General features: G+C 43.7%; 1 protein-coding gene across 1 annotated transcript in view; it reads left to right on the forward strand.

The window, feature by feature from the left end:
- Positions 1-22712, forward strand: part of LOC311135987 (14-3-3 protein epsilon-like) — a 36459-nt gene extending 13747 nt beyond the window's left edge. The window contains exons 2-6 of the mRNA XM_084170032.1: positions 9258-9457; positions 9745-9851; positions 11229-11435; positions 11962-12098; positions 21499-22712. Coding sequence (XP_084026158.1) covers positions 9258-9457; positions 9745-9851; positions 11229-11435; positions 11962-12098; positions 21499-21551 — 704 coding nt within the window. The 3' untranslated portion in view covers positions 21552-22712. The remainder of the gene's footprint in view (positions 1-9257; positions 9458-9744; positions 9852-11228; positions 11436-11961; positions 12099-21498) is intronic.
- Positions 22713-24186: the final 1474 nt, after the last annotated feature.

The following is a 24186-nucleotide window of genomic DNA, read 5'->3' on the forward strand; positions in this document are numbered from 1 at the left end:
CACTTCAACTGTGAGAGACGGAATCTAAAACAAAAATCCAGAAAATCACATTGTATGATCTTTAAGTAATTAATTTGCATGACATAAGTATTTGATACATCAGAAAAGCAGAACATAATATTTGGTACAGAAACCTTTGTTTGCAATTACAGAGATCATACGTTTCCTGTAGGTCTTGACCAGGTTTGCGCACACTGCAGCAGGGATTTTGGCCCACTCCTCCATACAGATCTTCTCTAGATCCTGCAGGTTTCGGGGCTGTCGCTGGGCAATACAGACTTTCAGCTCCCTCCAAAGATTTTCTATTGGGTTCAGGTCTGGAGACTGGCTAGGCCACTCCAGGACCTTGAGATGCTTCTTACGGAGCCACTCCTTAGTTTCCCTGGCTGTGTGTTTCGGGTCGTTGTCATGCTGGAAGACGCAGCCACGACCCATCTTCAATGCTCTTACTGAGGGAAGGAGGTTGTTGGCCAAGATCTCGCGATACATGGCCCCATCCATCCTCCCCTCAATACGGTGCAGTCGTCCTATCCCCTTTGCAGAAAACAATCCCCAAAGAATGATGTTTCCACCTCCATGCTTCACGGTTGGGATGGTGTTCTTGGGGTTGTACTCATCCTTCTTCTTCCTCCAAACACGGCGAGTGGAGTTTAGACCAAAAAGCTCTATTTTTGTCTCATCAGACCACATGACCTTCTCCCATTCCTCCTCTGGACCATCCAGGTGGTCATTGGCAAACTTCAGACGGGCCTGGACATGCGCTGGCCTGAGCAGGGGGACCTTGCGTGCGCTGCAGGATTTTATCCATGACGGCGTAGTGTGTTACTAATGGTTTTCTTTGAGACTGTGGTCCCAGCTCTCTTCAGGTCATTGACCAGGTCCTGCCGTGTAGTTCTGGGCTGATCCCTCATCTTCCTCATGATCATTGATGCCCCACGAGGTGAGAACTTGCATGGAGCCCCAGACCGAGGGTGATTGACCGTCATCTTGAACTTCTTCCATTTTCTAATAATTGCGCCAACAGTTGTTGCCTTCTCACCAAGCTGCTTGCCTATTGTCCTGTAGCCCATCCCAGCCTTGTGCAGGTCTACAATTTTATCCCTGATGTCCTTACACAGCTCTCTGGTCTTGGCCATTGTGGAGAGGTTGGAGTCTGTTTGATTGAGTGTGTGGACAGGTGTCTTTTATACAGGTAACGAGTTCAAACAGGTGCAGTTAATACAGGTAATGAGTGGAGTACAGGAGGGCTTCTTAAAGAAAAACTAACAGGTCTGTGAGAGTCGGAATTCTTACTGGTTGGTAGGTGATCAAATACTTATGTCATGCAATAGAATGCAAATTAATTACTTAAAAATCATACAATGTGATTTTCTGGATTTTTGTTTTAGATTCCGTCTCTCACAGTTAAAGTGTACCTATGATAAACATTACAGACCTCTACATGCTTTGTAAGTAGGAAAACCTGCAAAATCGGCAGTGTATCAAATACTTGTTCTCCCCACTGTAGATACTTTTGTACCTGTTTCCTCCAGCATCTTCACAAGGTCCTTTGCTGTTGTTCTGGGATTGATTTGCACTTTTCGCACTAAAGTACGTTCTCCTTCCTGAGCGGTATGACAGCTGCGTGGTCCCATGGTTTTTATACTTGCGTACTATTGTTTGTACAGAAGAACGTGGTACCTTCAGGCGTTTGGAAATTGCTCCCAAGGATGAACCAGACTTGTGGAGGTCTACCATTTCTTTTACTGGGGTCTTGGCTGATATCTTTTGATTTTCCCATGATGTCAAGCAAAGAGGCACTGAGTTTGAAGGTAGGCCTTGAAATACATCTACAGGTACACCTCCAATTGACTCAAATTATGTCAATTAGCCTGTCAGAAGGTTCTAAAGCCATGACATCATTTTCTGGAATTTTCCAAACTGTTTAAAGGCACAGTCAACTTAGTGTATGTAAACTTCTGACCCACTGGAATTGTGATACAGTGAATTATAAGTGAAATAATCTGTCCGTAATCAATTGTTGGAAAAATTACGTGTGTCATGCACAAAGTAGATGTCCTAACAGACTTGCCAAAACTATAGTTTGTTAACAAGAAATGTGTGGAGTGGTTGAAAAATGAGTTTTAATGACTCCAACCTAAGTGTATGTAAACTTCCGACTTCAACTGTATATATGTGTGTGTGTGTATGTATGTGTGTGTGCGTGTGTATATGTGTGTGTGTATATGTTTATACACTACCGTTCAAAAGTTTGGGGTCACTTAGACATTTCCTTGTTTTTGAAAGAAAAGCAATTTTTTTGTCCATTAAAATAACATCAAATTGATCAGAAATACAGTGTAGACATTGTTAACGTTGTAAATGGCTATTGTAGCTGGAAAAGGCTGATTTAAAAAAAATGGAATATACATAGGCGTACAGTGGCCCATTATCAGCAACCAGCAGTCCTGTGTTCCAATGGCACATTGTTTGCTATTCCAAGTTGATCATTTTGATCATTATAAGTATTCAGACCCTTTACAAAGTATTTTGTAGAAGCACCTTTAGCAGTGATTACAGCATCAAGTCTTCTTTGGTATGACGCTACAAGCTTGGAACACCTGTATTTGGGAAGTTTCTCCCATTCTTCTCTGCAGATCCTCTCAAGCTCTGTCAGGTGTGATGGGGAGCGTTGCTGCACAGCTATTTACAGGTCTCTCCAGAGATGTTCGATCGGGTTCAAGTCCGGGCTCTGGCTGGGCCACTCAAGGACATTCAGAGACTTGTCCCGAAGCCACTCCTGCGTTGTCTTGGCTGTTTCCTTAGGGTCGTTGTCCTGTTGGAAGGTGAACCTTCGCCCCAGTCGGAGGTCCTGAGTGCTCTGGAGCAGGTTTTCATCAAGGATCTCTGTACTTTTCTCCATTCTTCTTTGCCTTGATCCTGACTAGTCTCCCTGCCGCTGAAAACATCCCCACAACATGTTGTTGCCACCACCGTTCTTCACTGTAGGGATGGTGCCAGGTTTCCTCCAGATGTGACGCTTGGCATTCAGGCCAAAGAGTTCAATATTGGTTACATCAAACCAGAGAATCTTGTTTCTCATGGTCTGAGAGTCCTTTAGTTGCCTTTTGCCAAACTTCAAGCGGGCTGTCGTGCGTTTTACCGAGGAGTGGCTTCAGTCTGCCACTCTACCATAAAGGCCTGATTGGTGCAGTGCTGCAGAGATGGTTGTCCTTCTGGAAGGTGCTCTCATCTCCACAGAGGAACGCTGGAGGTCTGTCAGAGTGACCATCGGGTTCTTTGTCACTTCCCTGACCCTTCTACCCCGATTGCTCAGTTTGAGTCTTGGTCTTGGTGGTTCCAAACTTCTTCCATTTAAGAATGATGGAGGCCACTGTGTTCTTGGGGACCTTCCAATGCTGCAGAAATGTTTTGGTACCCTTCCCCAGATCTGTGCCTTGACACAATCCCGTCTCGGAGCTCTACGGACGATTCCTTCGACCTCGTGGATTGGTATTTGCTCTGACATGCACTGTCAACAGTGGGACCTTTAGATAAACAGTTGTGTGCCTTTCCAAATCATGTCCATTCAATTGAATTTACCACAGGTGAACTCCAAGTTGTAGAAATATCTCAAGGATGATCAATAGAAACAGGATGAACCTGAGCTCAATTTCGAGTCTCATAGCAAAGGGTCTGAATACTTATGTAAATAAGCTATTTGTTTAAATTTGTAATACATTTCTAAACTGTTTTCGCTTTGTCATTATGGGGTATTATGTGAAGATTGTGAAAAAAGAATCACGTTTAATCCATTTTAGAATAAGGCTGTAACGTACCAAAATGTGGGAAAAATCAAGGGGTCTGAATACTTTCCGAAGGCACTGTATGTGAATACGGAGTCTGCGTGTGTATGAGGTTTGTGTTTTGTGAATTAGTCTATCTTTGTCTGTTACTACAGGAGAACTACTTACTATTCTAAATTACTACAAGAGATGGCTGTTCAACAGTCTGATGGCCTGGAGATAGAAGCTGTTTTTTAGTCTTTCGGTCCCGGCTTTGATGCACATGTACTGTCTCTTTCTACTAGATCTGAACAGACCATGACTCGGGTGGCTGAGGTCCTTGATGATCTTCTTGGCCTTCCTTTGACACTGAGTGCTGTAAGTGTCCTGGAGGGCAGACAGCCTGCCCCCGGTGAAGCGTGGCTGACCGCACCACCCTCTGCAGGGCCATTCGGGTGAGGGCAGTACAGTTGCCGTACCAGACGGTGATGCAGCCCGACAGAATGCTCTCAATGGTGCATCTATAGAAGTTCGTGAGGGTCTTGGGGGTCCATGAAGAATTCCATCAGCAGCCTGAGGTTGTAAAGGCGCAGTTGCGCTATCTTCACCACAGTGTCGGTTGGTGGGACCATTTCAGGTCCTCTGTGACTTGCACGCCCCTCCACTGCAGCCCTGTCTCCTGTAGTCCACAATGAGCTCCTTTTTTTTTATGTTGAGGAAAGAGGGTACACTACATGGCCAAAAGTATGTGGACACCTGCTCGTCGTACATCTCATTCCAAAATCATGGAGTTGGTCCCCCCTTTGCTGCTATAACAGCCTTGACTCTCCTGGGAAGGCTTTCCACTAGATGTTGCAACATAGCTGCGGCGACTTGCTTCTGTTCAGCCACAATAGCATTAGTGAGGTCGGGCACTGATGTTGGGTGATTAGGCCTGGCTCGCAGTCGGCGTTCCAATTCATCCCAAAGGTGTTCGATGGGGTTGAGGTCCGGGCTCTGTGCAGGCCAGTCAAGTTCCACACCGATCTTAACAAACCATTTCTGTATGGACCTTGCTTTGTGCACTAGGGCATTGTCATGCTGAAACAGGAAATCGCCTTCCCCAAACTGTTGCCACAAAGTTAGAAGCACAGAATCATCTAGAATGTCGTTGTGTGCTGTAGCGTTAAGATTTCCCTTCACAGGATCTAAAGGGCCTAGCCCGAACCATGAAAAACAGCCCCAGACCATTATTCCTCCTCCAATAAACTTTACAGTTGGCACTATGCATTGGGGCAGGTAGCGTTCTCCTGGCATCCGCCAAACCCAGATTAGTTCGTCGGACTGCCAGATGGTGAAGAGTTTTTCATCACTCCAGACAACGCGTTTCCACTGCTCCAGAGTCCAATGGCGGCGAGCTTTACACCACTCAAGTGGTTGCTTACAGTGGTAGTGAGTGATGCAACCAAGCACAGACGATTTTTACGTTGTACACGCTTCAGCACTCGGCGGTCCCATTCTGTGAGCTTGTGTGGCCTACCACTTCGCGGCTGAGAAGTTGTTGCTCCTAGATGTTTCCACTTCACAACAACAGCACTTACAGTTGATTAGGGCAGCTCTAACACGGCAGAAAATTGACAAACTGACTTGTTGGGAAGGTGGCATCCTATGACGGTGCCACGCTGAAAGTCCTTGAGCTCTTCAGTAAGGCCATTCTACTGCCAATATTTGTCTATGGAGATTGGCATGGCTTGTGTGCCCGATTTTATACACCTGTCAGCAACGGGTGTGGCTGAAATAGCCACACCCGTTGAAGGGGTGTCCACATACTTTTGTATATATATAGTGTACTTGAATAGGAATCTGTTTTAAATTCTACTGTCAATCCTCCATAAGAAACATATTCATAGAAATATAGATAATAGAATAGACATTACCATTTTAAATTGACCTTTGACGGTGGGTGGACTGGCGGCCATCTTTGTGGTAGTAATTAAAAGGTAACATTTATTCAGCTTCAATTGTGTACCAGCCAAATTGCGGTGATCTGTATTCATGAGCATGGTGTCTCAACCAATGACTGTATATACAGTATGAATGGACAAATCCATCGATCACGTGACACCATTCATTCCTATGTTTAGACTCAATAGCGCATTGAAGCCATCTAAAGTCGGTTAAGATGGCGTCTCATGGAGACATTAAATACGCAGATTGAGCTACTTCACAAATTGACGTTTCAGGTTAGCTCAGTGCTGCCTCCTCTCATTGAGTAACTCAAGTTGAAGGCCCACCGTGGTACTGCAACTAAATTATCCTTAACTTCTGTGTGCGATTCTTTATTTTTATTTTGTGTTTGTTTTTAATAATCGGTTCAAGGACATATATCTGGTGTATTAGAGGCAATTATTGGCACCATGATTGTCTTCAAAATTGTTTTTGTTCACATCAAGATTGACCACGAAGATTGCCATTTTTCCATTCTATAATGGGGATCCTGTTTTCTGCTAACAATGCCTGCAGTACCGCAGTCGGCCTTGAACTTCTGTGGCTTCAATGAGAGGGGGCAGTCGTCCTCCCCTGGTCTCAACCGATAGAGGGCACAACACAACCTCAGAGTATGTAAAGTAGGGTCTAAGCTACAACTTATGCGAGTATGAAAACAAATATTAATTTGATGCGTTTTTAGGCTATAGGAATGGCATTCGGTAATGGCTTTGTAACCTCTTGTGGTGAGCTTTCTTATAGGCTAGTACTGAACAGTGGGAGTGGCTATTTGCAAATTTGTAGATTGATTCATAAGTGCAGCAAGTGTCCTCGTTAACGCCGTCTACCCCATCGAATGACCCACTTGCGTTCAGTTCATTCCTCAGTTTGACTCATTCACACACTCGGCGTATGAGACAGTTAGTGTCCCTGTTCAAATGCTACGTTCTACGTTGACACATTTCAGCCCCAGTTTCAGGGAGGCAATCTTTACTTACACTAACAAGTTTGGTTGGTGCCGCCCAAAAGACTTGCTAATTAAACTCACAACCACCAACAAACCCTTGAACCCCTATAATTTCTGTCACAGTGGCTATAAATGTGGTTAAATAAATACTGCTGTGTGCTTCCTGACATGTTAGTCTCAGTCAGGGATGTAATTTGTCAGGAATTCTTGCTTTCCAGACATTAACCTCCATCCATGCGTAATAGAAACTGACCTATCTCCTAGCCAAAATCTTGATTTTCCTGATTTCCTATGTTGTCGTGTGCTGATTACTGTAGTGTGAATGACTTTGTCAAACACTTTGAAAATAACCGCTTTAAAAAGGTTGACGACATCCGCTCCTCATTCACTCCGCCTATTCAGTCCACTGGTCCCACTCACGCTTTGACGTCTTCCTCCCCTCTCTCTCCAGATGAAATTCTGCGACTAGTGAGGTCTGGCCGCCCGACAACCTACCCACTTCCCTGACCACTGGCTGCATCCCCTCTGACTTCAAAAAGACCAGAGTCACTTCCCTCCTCAAGAAACCAACACACACCTCTCTGATGTCAAACTTCAGACCGGTATCACATTTTTTTTTTTTTACGCTTGAACGTGCAGTCTTTCTCAGAACGATATTGACCCTAACCAGTCAGGCTTCAAGGCGGGTCACTCAACTGAGACTGCTCTGCTCTCTGTGTCACGGAGGCTCTCCGCACTGCCAAAGCTGACTCTCTCTCCTCTGTTTGTCACCTTCCTAGATCTATCAGCTGCCTTAGACACCATGAACCATCAGATCCTCCTCTCCACCCTCTCAGGGCGGGGCGTTTCAGGCTCTGCACACTCTTGGATTGCATCCTACCTGGCAGGCCGCTCCTACCAGGTGACGTGGATAGGATTGGTATCCCCCTCCCCCCTTCTGACACCCAGGTGGCACACCCAGGTGCCTGGCAGATATCTCTGCTTGGATGTCGGCCCACCACCTCAAGCTCAACCTCGACAAGACTGAGCTGCTCTTCCTCCCGGGGAAGGCCTGCCCGCTCCAAGACCTCTCCATCACGGTTGACAACTCCACGGTATCCACCTTCCAGAGTGCGAAGAACTTGCCGTGACCCTAGACACAACATTCTTTAGTTCTCTGAAAACATCAAAGCACTGACTCGCTCCTGCAGGTTCATGCTCTACAACATCTGACTTTGCAGATAGCTACTTTATTGAGGAAGAATGTACTTACTATGGCTGAGATAATTTTGTGTATATATATTGTATGTGGGCACCCCTTCAAATTAGTGGATTCGGTTATTTCAGCCACACCCGTTGCTCGCAGGTGTATCAAATCGAGCACACAGCCATGCAATCTCCATAGGAAAAACATTGGCAGTAGAATGGCCTTAGTGAAGAGCTCAGGTGACTTTCAACGTGGCATCATCATAGGATGACACCTTTCCAACAAGTCAGTTCGTCAAAGTTCTGCCCAGCTAGAGCTCCCTGGTAAAATGTAAGTGCTGTTATTGTGAAGTGGAAATGTCTAGGAGCAACAACGGCACAGCCGCGAAGTTGTAGGCCACACAAGCTCACAGAACGGGACCGCCGAGTGCTGAAGAACGTAGCGCGTAGAAATCGTCTGTCCTCGGTTGCAACACTCACTACCACTGTAAGCAACCACTTGAGTGGTGGAAAGCTCGCCGCCATTGGACTCTGGAGCAGTGGAAACGCGTTGTCTGGAGTGATGAAAAACTCTTCACCATCTGGCAGTCCGACGAACTAATCTGGGTTTGGCGGATGCCAGGAGAACGCTACCTGCCCCAATGCATAGTGCCAACTGTAAAGTTTATTGGAGGAGGAATAATGGTCTGGGGCTGTTTTTCATGGTTCGGGCTAGGCCCTTTAGATCCTGTGAAGGGAAATCTTAATGCTACAGCATACAATGACATTCTAGATGATTCTGTGCTTCCAACTTGATGGCAACAGTTTGCGGAAGGCCCTTTCCTGTATCAGCATGACAATGCCCCTGTGTACAAATCGATGTCCATACAGAAATGGTTTGTCTAGATCGGTGCGGAAGAACTTGACCGGCCTGCACAGAGCCCTGACCTCAACCCGATCGCACACCTTTGGGGATTCATTGGAACGCCGACTGCGAGCCAGGCCTAATCGCCCAACATCAGTGCCCAACCTCAGCTGCTCTTGTGGCTGAATGGAAGCAAGTCCCCACAGCAATGTTCCAACATCTAGTGGAAAGCCTTCCCAGAAGAGCGAAGGCTGCTATAGCAGCAAAGGGGGAACCAACTCCATACTAATGCCCATGATTTTGGAATGATATGTACAACAAGCAGGTGTCCACATACTTTTCGTTATGTGTATGTTAAAAGGAATGCACTAACTAAGTTGCTCTAGATATGAGCGTCTGCTAAATGACTAAATGTTGTAATTATTGCAGCCAGCAAGAAGCTGACGAACTCCAGAACAGATTGTTCCTACCTTTATTGAAAACGGGGTGTGATGGTTGAGGTTCTTTCTTTTCTCTCTCTTCTCTCTGTCAGAAATGGTGGAGTCCATGAAGAACGTGGCAGGCATGGATGTGGAGCTGACGGTGGAAGAGCGGAACCTGCTGTCGGTGGCTTATAAAAACGTGATCGGAGCCAGAAGAGCATCCTGGAGGATAATCAGCAGCCTCGAACAGAAGGAGGAGAACAAAGGAGGCGAAGACAAACTTAAGATGATCCGGGAATACAGGCAAACGGTGAGCCACGGGGACGGCGGTAGGAGAAGAGTAGAATCCCTGATGAAGGCAGCTTGCTGTCAAAATGTTAGTTACATAATAAATGTAGACTTTTTGCATCGGAGGGATGGTGTGTGGCTCCTTTCAAAGTAGAGGTTTAGACTCTGGTGCCCTTTTTTAATATTTTGAAGAGGTAATTCAATGGTCATGTTATGTAAAAATGAGACCTCAAAGTTGAGTGAGATGTTTTTCCCTTTTCTCCTTGAGTTTGTTGACAACTAGTGTTGTGTGTGTTGTCTGCTCTGCAGGTGGAGAATGAGCTAAAATCTATCTGTAACGACATTCTGGATGTACTGGACAAGCACCTCATTCCAGCTGCAAACACAGGAGAATCAAAGGTTTTCTACTACAAAATGTACGTCTGCGGATGGGAGATAACTTCTAACTATTTTGCACACATCAATGAATATCTACGCCCTGACTGCACTAGTAACATGAGAAAAGGCTGCCATGTCTTCTCAGTGCAGCATTGTGGCCGTCGCTCATAAATCTCTCTCACACACACACACACACACACACGGAGCGGAAAACCTCTTATCTGAGCTGTGAAAGAACAGCTACTCTGCATCTCAGTTTTCCACACTTTTCCATGAAGTGTGCGCAACCTAGAGCTTGGCCAATAAACCGAAAATGATTGACACCGACCATACCAATCACTGATTGCAGACATTTTGCTGATATCATTCATGTAGCTAGACTCTTACATGGGTGAATGCTTCACGGCAGACTGGAACCATTTAACTCAGTTTTGTTTGTAGCTACATCTTGTTTGGCCAGCTTTGTCAAGTCACTCCGGTTCACACTGACCATGGCGTGTGCAGAAAGTAGCCAATCACTTTTTCCTACTGATCTGTCGATAGCGCCTGCTAAATTCAGGGCATCAATGTTGTTGAGAAAAGTAGCAAAACTTTTGTAGTTCTCGATGGCTAACGTTTATATCTTTCAAAAACGGCATGGTAGAAAGGACTGTCAACACATACTTGAACAGCTCACGTTATAGACAGAAGCGGGCAGACCAATCCAAACTCATCTCCCGACATGTCCAGTCAATACATTCTCAGCCAATCATGGCTAGTGGGAAGGTTCCTGGCTTTTTCCATGGCTAAACCAACTAGGCTCGTAATTTAACCATTTTATTCATATTTATGGATGGAATACAAGTTTGTTATTAAAGCACATGAAAGTTCACATGTTCCAGAAGGCATTTCTGCCAAAAAACGTGTTTTTGATAAATAAATAAATATTTACGTTCAAATGCTGCTCCTGTGAAGTAGTGACGTGCGACATACACCTAGTTTCCTGAAACGAGTCACATATTGAGTTTGTGTGCCCCTCCCCTATATTTATTTTACTCAAACCGCCGCGGGCTGGATTGTACCCCCTCACGAGCTGGATCTGGCCCACGGGCCATATGTTTGACACCCCTGGTTCAAAGAATCATAACGAAAAAAACTCTTGTGCACATGGTTATAGACTTATCGTTCTATTTATAGTTATCGCATCAATTCAGGAAATGTATCGCGATATGGATTTTTGTCCATATCGTCCCAGCTCTAGCACTACCCCACAAGGATTTAAAAGCACATGATTGGTGTAAGCAAGGGCTCTAACAAGTAGGGGAGTTCAGTGCAGAAGTGCATACTGCAGGAAAAGAGTCCTATGTTAACATAAGGAGACCATGGATTTATTGTTTTGTGGGGTTGAAATAACCGTGGTCTCGTTCTGTCCTCAGGAAGGGAGACTACCACAGGTACCTGGCGGAGTTCGCCACAGGCAACGACAGGAAGGAGGCGGCGGAGAACAGTTTGGTAGCCTACAAAGCCGCGAGCGACATCGCCATGATCGAGCTCCCTCCGACTCACCCCATCCGCCTGGGACTGGCACTCAACTTCTCCGTATTTTATTATGAAATTCTCAATTCCCCCGACCGTGCATGCAGGTGGGCCCCTTCTCTCCTGTCTCGTCTTCTCTTCCCACTCTTCTCTCATCTTCTCTCTTCTCCCCGCTCATTTCACGCGCCTGTCTCACCCATTTCCCTCCTCTACACTCAATTGCCAGATGTGTCAAGTAGAAAGGGATTGTGAGGGTGTAATAATACACAAGCAGGAGACTTGATTTATATGCAATGCCTTACTCAGCGTTTTCCTGCAGTACCAGGCGTTAAACAGTCTTTCAGTATTATCGTCAAAGAAACAGAACAAGTTCCGATTTGATTATTATTTGGGGCTCATATCTAGTGCTGCATCATGCCATGGTGAAATTTTCAGACTGGCCGTGCAGTACAGTCTCACCAATACAGTATATTGAAGAAGTCAACTGATGCCCTGCCTAATAATACAATATTGTTTTTTTTACCAATACATTTGATTGTATATTCCATACCAGGACATTGTTGATGTGTGACTTGGATGCTCCGTGAAATCCAACCTTTGACCCCCCTGCTCTGCCCACCCTGCTGCCCTTAGGTTGGCGAAGGCGGCATTTGACGATGCCATTGCAGAACTGGACACGCTGAGCGAGGAGAGCTACAAGGACTCCACGCTCATCATGCAGTTGCTACGCGACAACCTTACACTATGGACTTCAGACATGCAGGGAGACGGTGAGCATTCAGTGCTTCTTCACCTATTATATGTAGTTCAATAGTTGAAAGACTAAACACACTCCAGCGTCTCTTTTTAAGTGTTGTTCAAAAGTATGCTGCTACATCAGCTTGACAGCAAACACGGTCACGTAGAGGATGGGTGTTTTCCAGCTATTGACTTTACAGACTGCTGGACTGGTGCGGTGTACACTTGACCTCACCCACCCTTTCTCTAACTTCCCTCAGCACAGTTGTCCCTCTCTAACCGAAGCACCTCTCCGTCTCTCTTTCTCCCTCTCATTCTCTTTCAGTCTTTCACCTTTCTCTTTGTTTCTCTCCCTTTCTTTACTTTTTTTGTCCCGCTCCGTCTGTTGAGCTGTACTCCCTTTCACTGCTCTAATATCTCTCTCCTGTCTCTGTTTTCCTCTGTGTAGATTCTTAAGGACAATCCCCCTCATTCCCTCTATAGAACTGTATTTTGTAAGTCATCTCTTTCTCCTTTCTTGGGAATCCCTCTTGCTCCCTCACTCAGACTTGCTAACCCTCACTAACCGTTTGTCACTGCATCGTCCAGCGCCAGGTTGGGTTCATTAGGGCACACCGTGGCAAAATGTTGTGCAATGGGAAACAAGTGTTTCTTGTTGAGTAGTGCTGAACATTGAGTGCATTTTTAGGTCTGTTCGGCTTTGGTTCAATAATGAAAAAATAATCACGGCTTTCGGTTATTTAAACAAAACAAAATTACATTACATGCACTATGCATTATGCGTGTTAAATGCTATAACAACACAGAATAAAACTACTAATAACAACCCCATGATGGTAGGGACTGCCCATTACTGCTCATCACTTATTAACCCCGTAAAACAATCCCCATCAAAATCGGTCTGTTTTTTTGTATGGCTGTTGGCCTTCCGCATCTGCGGTTGAAGTTAGCAGCGCTACAGCGGTTTTTGTCAGACCAGGAGACATCCCGAAAATCTTGTCTTTTCACAAATGTTTGTAGCGTCCGAACGGTTTGGCATAGAAAAACTATGACCCCTCTATGGAAAGATGAGATTCTTACAAACACGATGTTGTTCTCCGTTCGACCCCAACAAGCGTCACAGGACTCGTCTGAAGTCGTTACCACCGATCTGCCCACTTCTGTCTGTGGAGTCCGAACAGTTTCGGCTACACACTAATATGACCCCTCTATGGAAAGTTGAGACTCTCACAAACACATACAGTGCCTTCAGAAAGTATTTGCAACCCTTTAGTTTTCCACATTTTATTGTTACAGCCAGAATATAAAAGGTATTACATTGAGATTGTGTCACAGATCTACACACAATACCCCATAATGTCAAAGTGAAATTTTGTTTTGTATAACATTTTTTGAAATTAATACAAAATGAAAAGCTGAAATGTCTTGAGTCAATAAGTATTCAACCTTTTTGTTATGGCAAGCCTAAATAAGTGCCGGAGTAAGAAATGTGCTTAACAAATCGCATAATAAGTTGCATGGACTCATTCCGTGTTCAATACTAGTTAACATGATTTTTGAATAACTACCCCATCTCTGTACCCCACACATACAATTATCTGTAAGGCCTCTCAATCGAGTTGTGAATTTCAAGCACAGATTCAACCACAAAGACCAAGGAGGTTTTTCAATGCCACTCGAAGGGCACTGATCGATGGGTAAAATAAAAAGCAGTAGCTGCATGTCCCTTTGAGCATGGTGAAGTTATTAATTAGGCTTTGCATGGTGTATCAATACACCCAGTCGCTACAAAGATAGAGGCGTCCTTCCTAAGTCAGTTGCCAGAGAAGAAGGAAACTGCTCAGGGATTTCATCATGAGGCCAATGGAGTTTAATGGTTGTGATATGAGAACTGAGGATGGATCAACATTGTAGTTACTAACCTAAATGACAGAGTGAAAAGATTGAAGCCTGTAGAGAATAAAAATATTCCAAAACAAGAATCCTGTTTGCAACAAGGCAACTAATACTGCAAAAAAAAAGAAATGTTTGTCCAGATTACAAAGTGTTATGTTTGGGGAAAACACAACACATCACTGAGTACCACACTTTATACACTGCTCAAAAAAATTAACAACACATCCTAGATCTGAATGAATGAAATAATCTTATTAAGTACTTTTTTCTTTACATAGTTGAATGTGCTGACAACAAAATCACACACAAATTATCAATGGAAATAAAATGTATCAACCTATGGAGGTCTGGATTTGGAGTCACCCTCAACATTAAAGTGGAAAACCACACTACAGGCTGATCCAACTTTGATGTAATGTCCTTAAAACAAGTCAAAATGAGGCTCAGTAGTGTGTGTGGCCTCCACGTGCCTGTATGAGCTCCCTACGACGCCTGGGCATGCTCCTGATGAGGTGGCGGATGGCCTCCTGAGGGATCTCCTCCCAGACCTGGACTAAAGCATCCGCCAACTCCTGGACAGTCTGTGGTGCAACGTGGCGTTGGTGGATGGAGCGAGACATGATGTCCCAGATGTGCTCAATTGGATTCAGGTCTGGGGAACGGGCGGGCCAGTCCATAGCATCAATACCTTCCTCTTGCAGGAACTGCTGACACACTCTAGCCACATGAGGTCTAGCATTGTCTTGCATTAGGAGGAACCCAGGGCCAACCGCACCAGCATATGGTCTCACAAGGGGTCTGAGGATCTCATCTCGGTACCTAATGGCAGTCAGGCTACCTCTGGCGAGCACATGGAGGGCTGTGCGGCCCCCCAAAGAAATGCCACCCCACACCATGACTGACCCACCGCCAAACCGGTCATGCTGGAGGATGTTGCAGGCAGCAGAACGTTCTCCACGGCGTCTCCAGACTCTGTCACGTCTGTCACATGTGCTCAGTGTGAACCTGCTTTCATCTGTGAAGAGCACAGGGCGCCAGTGGCGAATTTGCCAATCTTGGTGTTCTCTGGCAAATGCCAAGCGTCCTGCACGGTGTTGGGCTGTAAGCACAACCCCCACCTGTGGACGTCGGGCCCTCATACCACCCTCATGGAGTCTGTTTCTGACCGTTTGAGCAGACACATGCACATTTGTGGCCTGCTGGAGGTCATTTTGCAGGGCTCTGGCAGTGCTCCTCCTGCTCCTCCTTGCACAAAGGTGGAGGTAGCGGTCCTGCTGCTGGGTTGTTGCCCTCCTACGGCCTCCTCCACGTCTCCTGATGTACTGGCTTGTCTCCTGGTAGTGCCTCCATGCTCTGGACACTACGTTGACAGACACAGCAAACCTTCTTGCCACAGCTCGCATTGATGTGCCATCCTGGATGAGCTGCACTACCTGAGCCACTTGTGTGGGTTGTAGACTCCATCTCATGCTACCACTAGAGTGAAAGCACCGCCAGCATTCAAAAGTGACCAAAACATCAGCCAGGAAGCATAGGAACTGAGAAGTGGTCTGTGGTCACCACCTGCAGAACCACTTCTTTATTGGGGGTGTCTTGCTAATTGACTATAATTTCCACCTGTTGTCTATTCCATTTGCACAACAGCATGTGAAATGTATTGGCAATCAGTGTTGCTTCCTAAGTGGACAGTTTGATTTCACAGAAGTGTGATTGACTTGGAGTTACATTGTGTTGTTTAAGTGTTCCCTTTATTTTTTTGAGAAGTGTATTGCTGCATGTTATGGGTATGCTTGTCATTGGCAAGGACTAAGACGTTTTTTAGGATAAGAAACCGAATACAGCTATGCACAGGCAAAATCCTAGCGGGAGAAGCTGGTTGTCTGCTTTCCAACAGACACTGGGAGACAAATTCATGTTTTAGCAAGACAGTAACCTAAAACACAAGGACAAATCTACACTGGCGTTCCTTACCAAAATGACATTCAATGTTCCTGAGTGGCCTAGTTACAGTTTTGACTTAAATTGGCTTGAAAATGTATGACAAGACTTAGATGGCTGTCTAGCAATGATCAACTTGATAGAGCTTAAAGAATTTAAAAAAGAATAATGGGCAAATATTGTACAATCCAGGTGTGCAAAGCTCTTTGCGACTTAAATTAAAAGACTCACAGCTGTAATCGCCGGCAAAGGTGCTTCTACAAAGTTTTGACTCGGGTGTGAACACTTATGTAAATGAGATTTCTGTATTTAAAATGTGCACAAATTTATAAAAACATGTTTTCACTTTGTCATTATAGGGTGTTGTGTGTTGATGAGTGAGAATCTATTTAATACATTTTTTATTCAGGCTGTAACACAACAAAATGTGGAATAAGTCATCGGTATGAATACTTTTTGAAGACACTGTACATGTCGCTTGTTTTGCTCTAGGTACCAGTTTAAAAAATGAATGGAAGTATATATGGAAGTAGTTTAGTGCCTAAAAAATGTGTTCGAAGGATACTTCAGGATTTTGGCAATGAGGCCCTTTATCTACTTCCCCAGAGTCGGATGAACTCGTGGATACCATTTTTATGTCAAATTATTCCTTTTAAATATGGGTAAAACAAATAAGTAATCATGATCTTTCTTACATCGCTCAGATATAGTACAGACACTTCAAAACTAACTTCCTTTAAAAAAATGTTTGACTATCTGTTTTTTTGATGTACAAATCTGTTATTCAATGTGTTTCTATGGGCTAATGGCAGTAAGGCCAAATTCAATGTTTCATGAAATATTTTTATTTTATACCTAAAGGGGTCCCTCAGGCGTAGACTTTAGTGCAGGGGTCTCCAACCTTTTCTAGCATGAGAACTACTTTTTTTTTTATATGACATGTCGTGAGCTACTCGTTTTTTTCCTAGCTTTCAAATAGGCACATTCTTCTCCTCTCCCCTGCAACTCTTCCCCGGGTCCTTAGTGCACTATTTTCTCTTGTCCACTGTTTTCTTTTAAAGGGGGCACTATAAAATATGTGATCCCCACGCTTTTTTGTTTTTCACGCTCAAAATTACAATTTTTCAAAGAGAAACAACGAAATTTGATGTTCTGAGTATGTCAATGCTTAACCCTTTGACACGTACCAACAAACAGGTGTGATTGCACAAACACAGTCCTTACAAAGTTATGTCCTGAATGTGACCTGTTTATTTTTGGATGCAATGTTCAGACATTCACAGAAGTAGCGACAGCATAACACAATCATCCAAAACTGAAAATGTAGGCTACATTAGTACTAACGCTAACTGAGGAAAGATTGACATAACACAAGCGGTCATATTTAGCTAACTCTTGGCTGACAGAAACCACAATATGAATTAGATAATCGCAATTACTATTTACAATTCATCACATCACGGGTGAGTTCACAGTTTATCTAAATAATTGAGTAAAACACTTTCTAAATATCGAAAGTAATCCGACGATGGGTAGTTTGTGCGCCGCCATGTTTGTTTTTTCATGTCAACCAAAGATAAGAAGAGACAAGATGAGTTCGGTCTGTTTGCAGTATTGCAAACAGACTGGGCATTGCGTTCATCCACCTCTGGCCTGCTGGCTCCCCTACCTCTGCGGAAGCATAGTTCCCGCTCAGCCCAGTCAAAACTGTTCGCTGCTCTGGCACCCCAATGGTGGAACAAGCTCCCTCACGACGCCAGGACAGCGGAGTCACTCACCACCTTCCGGAGACATTTGAAACCCCACCTCTTTAAGGAATACCTGGGATAGGATAAAGTAATCCTTCTACCCCCTCCCCCCCCTTACCCCAACCCACCCCCCCACCCCCCCAAAAAAAAGAAAAGAAAAGAAATAAAAAGAAAAAAAAGATTTTTCAGAAGAATAAAAATAAAAATAAAAAATACAAAAAACATAAACATTGTAAAGTGGTTATCCCACTGGCTATAAGGTGAATGCACCAATTTGTAAGTCGCTCTGGATAAGAGCGTCTGCTAAATGACGTAAATGTTTGCAGTATGCATGTTGAAGAGCGTGTGTCGTCTACGATCATTCACTTCCCTTCATTCACTTCCAGAAGTTTACTCAAAAGATTAGTGAACCATTCCTTCACCTCATTATAACATCCTTGGTCTGACAGACGTTTACGTGACACCCAGAATGCATTGTATAATGTCAACAAACATGGCGCCACACATAGCTGGCAATTAGCTTAACATTCGCTCATCATGATCAGTACAACCTTCAAATAATTATTTTACACACATCATTAAGTGTCCATTACAATCTATGCAATAATCGGAATGCATTATTTGCCACCAGTACTTGGAAACGTGACTAAAACTGTAAATACATTGTGCTCCATACATACATACATACTGTATGCTACAGTAAAAACAACATGATATACAGAAAATAAGGCACTTACTTTGATAGGAACGCACACATGTCCAAAGTTATTATTTGTAAGGAAAACAACAATGAAGGCAATGCGAGTGCCAGCTAGAAAATGTGCCAGGGGGAAAAAGTTTGTGCTAGACTGCGCAAATGTCTGCAAACACTGGGGAAGTGCTTGGGCTCTCCTCGAAGAGAGAAGTTTGTCCGGCTCAGTAAAGCCATCAAATGTGCCGGTCTAGTGATGGTTCTGTTCTTGTGCTGCTCATTTCATGGCAAAGTTAGCAAATAATCTATACAAATGATATACTTTCTCATGATATACTTCTGCCAGGTAAGCCTACTTTGCAGTTAACATTTAATTGAGAAGGTTTTGGGGAAAGTATTTCTGTCAACCCACAAGACTGTTATCATATAACTGGCTACTAGTGATTGGCATTTCAAGTATTTTCTGTGAGCTGGATCATTTGGCTCTGTTTACCTAAAATAGCCATTCATATGTATCCCAAATGGCTCTTCGCTCAGTAATGCTTAGAAATTGACCTAAAAAATAGTCAATCTCTAATTTAAAGCCTAAAATGTTGCCTACCATTATGTCAGATTGTGACGTACGAGTTGAAATATATTTATACCTAACCAAATTATTAGATGGCCTGCAAAAAAAGAATTATGACCGAATGAGGCTCTCTCCTCACTATATTGTTCATGCACTAAGGAATTACCATCTTCAAAGATTGTTTTTCTAATTTAACTGCAGATAATCGATGTCTGGAGCTCAAAAAGCAGTAGTAAAAGTATGCAAATCAGGGAGCCAAATGAACGGCTCTTTCACATATGCCATTCGGTTTCCGACGTTCACCAAAAAGAGCCGTTCAAAAAGAGCTGTTCGTTCGCAAAAGACCCATCACTACTGGTAACACAAGGCGTGCTAGACAAACGGCCGCACCATACTGACAAACAGGGGCAATATTGCTGGAAATGATTTGGCAGATATTGTGTTTAGGTTTGGCTTTTCAAGCCAATAGTAGTTAACCAGGGGTGGGATAATGTCAATGTTGCGTTGGTTAGATAGTAGCTGGGAGCTTGCGGTGTCTGATACTTGTGAGATTTGTATGACAGTTTGCTCAAGAACACGTGAAAATTGCATGTACTCTCAGAATTGTTTGGCGAGCTACTCATAGGTGGTCTAGCTCGCGATCGACCTGTTGGAGACCCCTGCTCTAGGTGGGTTAACCATAATTTATTCACATAAAAATATTTCAGTTGTGTATATTACATTTGTTTTATTTGGTGACTTTATTATTTCATTCCAAGTCATCTAGTCTATATAGAACTGCTGTCTGACAAAATGTTAGTACTTCTTCAAAGTAAATAAGGCATACTTTTATGACTACTGAATACCATCGATTAATGACTTAGGGTAGATCATGTATTTTCAGATACCACGCGAAGCAACTGCTCTCTATCCCTCTTGATCGCACATACTTCTGTCTCTTTTATGTAGCAGGCGTAGGCGTGCAATGGATTATGGTCATTGTAATTCATTATCACATTTTCTGTGCTAAACTATGGAATATTGGCCTGTTGGAAACTACAACTCCCTACTACATTTTACATTTACTTCATTTAGCAGACGCTCTTATCCAGAGCAACTTACAGTTAGTGAATGCATACATTTAAAAATAAAAATAAAAATCATACTGGCCCCCCGTGGGAAACGAACCCACATCCCTGACCGGCGAAACCCTCCCCTACCTTGGACCAATTGTGCGCCGCCCATGGGTCTCCCGGTCGCGGCCGGCTGCGACAGAGCCTGGACTCGAGCCAGGATCTCTAGTGGCACAGCTAGCACTGCGATGCAGTGCCTTAGACCACTGCGCCACTCGGGAGTACTACATTGCACAGTTTGGGCTTGATCTGATTTATCTCTAGAGAAACAGCGCAATTTGTGCTCTTTGAGTTCACAGAAAATAAATGCGAATGAAAATAATTGAATTAACGTCAGTCAATTAGTAAAACACAAAAACTGAAAATAACCAACATTTCAGTTAATCGCTCAGCACTATTATTGAGCAAGTTCAGCTAATACTTTCCCGTTTTATAACCATTTTCTTCAGTTTCGTGCCTAGTGAACACGACTCTGTTCTAATCTTAGTCTAGGCCAGATGAGACTGTCTCTGGCCTAAAGCGCTCTGTGATTGTCCACATGGCCCAACTCAACCATCAAGTATCTGGGCTGCATTTAGAACAGTGTGTTTTCGGGTGTGTGTTGGTGTGCCCATTTAAGTAGAATCCAGAGATGTTCTCCTCTCATTCGGCATGAGTTGAGTGGTGTGTGGTTAGTGTCACTGTCTGACTCACTGAAACGCAAGTTCTACCAACACTGTCTGTCTGGTTTTGGGCTAAAGTTAAGGTACTCCACTTATTAATATGGCTGAACACGATATACTCAATCTTCACACCGAATCATGGGGTCTTAATGTTACATCTAGTGAAAATCCCCTGTTTGTTACTCGCAACTCTGCAAACGTGAGGTTGATGTGCACCAACACCATGCCATCGTCCACACTAACTACATGTAGCTAAGATGTTTAGTTTTTCTCCCCTCACCATCTCATATGTATGGCACTAATGAGGCACCTTATTATAACTCAACCTTTGTTACACACTTGCCGCTTTAATTCTTTACCAGGCAGATTGCTGTACCATTTCTATGGAAACCTTCCTAAGCAACTAGCATAGGTGGTGCAAAAGGCATTCGCTAGCTACTAGGTTGAAGTTGCCCCTAGATGCTGATCTTGGGTCAGTTTAGTATTATCCCCACTAATGGTTATAGCAGGGGTGTCAAACATACGGCCCGCCCACGAGGGGGTCCAATCCTCCCCTCGGGTGTTTAAAATACATATATTTGTCATTGTTTTGAGGCGGGGGAACAAACTCGATATACTTTAAAATGACTAAAACCAAATCGAAACTGTGTAGAAATTATAATGGACCTACATAAAGCCTCACTGCCCTGTTGTCATGGAAAGTGGGTGGGCTCTGGACACTTGTCCATTTTTGATGTTTTTTGAATTTGTGGTGAAAATTACAAACTTGCTTTTAATGATGATATAAGATTAAATGGGATCCATTTCCTCTCTTCAGGTGAAGAACAGAATAAAGAAGCACTGCAAGATGTGGAGGATGAGACCCAGTGAGACTTTACAGCCAATACCCGAAACCTCTCTTTCCCTCTCTCCCTCCTATTACCTCCCCTGTCTGCCCCGCTAGCCCCAGGTCCTACTACGTGTCACAGTGAGAGCTCCCAAACTTGGCTTTTACTCCGACGCCCACTCGCTCTATTTCTCCCCACCTCTTCTTTCTTTAATTCTTTCTTTATTTTCTACCACTCTGTCTGTTTGTCAGCTCATAGGCCCCTCTGGGCTTCCTAGGGTTCTCTCTTCTGGTTTTTATTTTCTTTAAAGAAATCTAATTAAAATCACCCATTTCAGTGGAAATAATACACTTCCGCATTAAAACACAGGAGAAAATGTAAAAGCTTCAAGCTGTTCCTGGGTGTTACCTTTATTTATTTTTTTAGAACTCCTGTTGCAAGCCTGTAAGGTTCTCTTCGTTTCCTTTCCTTCCTTTTCTTTGTTGCTTTATTTGTTTTTTTTTGTTGCCATGTCATCAGTTGCCAAGTGTGCTTGCTTGGGGTCGTCAACGTTCACACGATTTAACGAGTTGATTTTTAAAACACAAACGTTTGCTGTAATGCTTTTTCCATAACTGTGATGTCTTTGTGCTACTTTACGCTAATCGTCTAAGCTTTTGGTCGCAAATTAGGGATGGTCGCGGATTTTGACGGTTTTTAAAAGGGACATAAAGCTTTTTAGAAGGAACAAAGTGGCCTCTTATTTGTGATTCTCCTCTCTCTCTCCCTCTTTCTTGTTGCAAGCCTCTGTTTTATCAATGGCGATAGCAGAACTTTCCACGAGCATCTCTTTCTTTGCGATCACCAGTCAAGTGGCTGTAGCGCTGCTTTTTTACTCATTGCTGATGTAAGGACACGATGGCTTGTAGTATTTGAAGGAGGGGGAAAAAAGAAGGATCTCCCTCTCGCCGATGTAAGGTAAAGCAGGTTTGCATTGGCACTGTCAAAAGAAAAACCTGCTTATGTCGTCTTGTTCCAGAATGTTCTTTCTCTCTCTCTGTCCTGCCCCCAAATTTTCTCTCTTCCATTCAGTATGTGTAACTTGAATCTGATTTGTACTACTGGATATTCTGACCGGAGCCACAAGCACCGTCTGTATTCTTACTGAAACACAGCATGGAAATTAACATTAAACTTCAAATAAAAAAAGAAACTTCAAATAAAATGCACCTGTCATGTCATTATTCACCTCAAATGCTCTGTACTATCTTTAGCCAGAGACCGACGACAGTTTACCATTAACAGTTTACCTTCTGTTGTTGAAGGGTAAGGTGCTCATTCAGTGAGCTGATCAGGAAATTAGTCTTAACCTCCAACAGTAACAACAGAATGTAAACTGTCGTCAGTTTCTGGCTAGACTCTTTTGATTCTGTGGATCTTCTTCCATTGGAGTGTGTAGGTTGGATCGAGAAAAGAGGGAAAAGCATCAGAACAACACACATTTTTGCGAAGATGTCTACTAATTAATACAGTATCTTGTTTTTGGCCCCACAGATTACTTGTATTTATAGTCCATGGGCCAGAGAGCCAAATTTCACACATTAAGGTCCATGTATGTGGGTTATATTTTGGTATAATACCCACATTTAGCTACCTCCGATACATGGGGATCACTGCATTATTATGACCCCTATGCGGTTATTTGAGCCAACAGGATTGAAGGTATGAAATGTAGTTTTGATAAGTTAACTTCATAATACAACACATTAAAGTATGAAACAATTGGAATGGAAATGACATCTCTATGGGCCCACCTTGGGGTTCAAAGGTGATACATGTATGCGTTTTGGGGTATATTGAGCTAGAATGGACAATATTGGGATGTGCTCTATTATGCCATGGTATCTTAGATAACTATACCAAATTTCACACACAAGGAGACCCATTGGGTCTTATTTTTGGAAATTGATCCTACGAAAGGGGCCGCCAGTTGCCCATTCCTGCAACAGACTATTACAGGTGGCAACTAGAAAACCAATAAGCAACCAGATCTGTATCTTTTGGTATTATTTCCCAGTATGACCAATTTCCCTAAAACAAATGCAGTGCATTCGAAAAGTATTCAGACACCTTGACTTTTTCCACATTTTGTTACGTTACAGCCTTGTTCTAAAATGGATTAAATAGTTTTTTCCCCCCTCATCAATCTACACACAATACCCCATAATGACAAAGCAAAAACTGTTTTTTAGAAATATAACATTTACATAAGTATTCAGACCCTTTACTCAGTACTTTGTTGAAACACCTTTAGCAGCGATTACAGCCTTGAGTCTTCTTGGGTATGACGCTACAAGCTTGGCACACCTGAATTTGGGGAGTTTCTCCCATTCTCTGCAGATCCTCTCAAGCTCTGTCAGGTTGGATGGGGAGCGTCGCTGCACAGCTATTTTCAGGTCTCTCCAGAGATGTTCAATCAGGTTCAAGTACGGGCTCTGGCTGGGCCACTCAAGCACATTGAGGCTTGTCCCGAAGCCACTACTACGTTGTCTTGGCTGTGTGCTTAGGGTCGTTGTCCTGTTGGAAGGTGAATGTTCGCCCCAGTCAGGTCCTGAGAGCTCTGGAGCAGATTTTCATCAAGGATCTCTCTGTACTTTGCTCCGTTCATCTTTCCCTCGATCCCGACTAGTCTCCCAGTT

Source organism: Coregonus lavaretus (genome assembly GCF_964263955.1).
Source record: "Coregonus lavaretus genome assembly, chromosome: 10".
In the NCBI taxonomy this organism is placed as follows: domain Eukaryota; kingdom Metazoa; phylum Chordata; class Actinopteri; order Salmoniformes; family Salmonidae; genus Coregonus; species Coregonus lavaretus.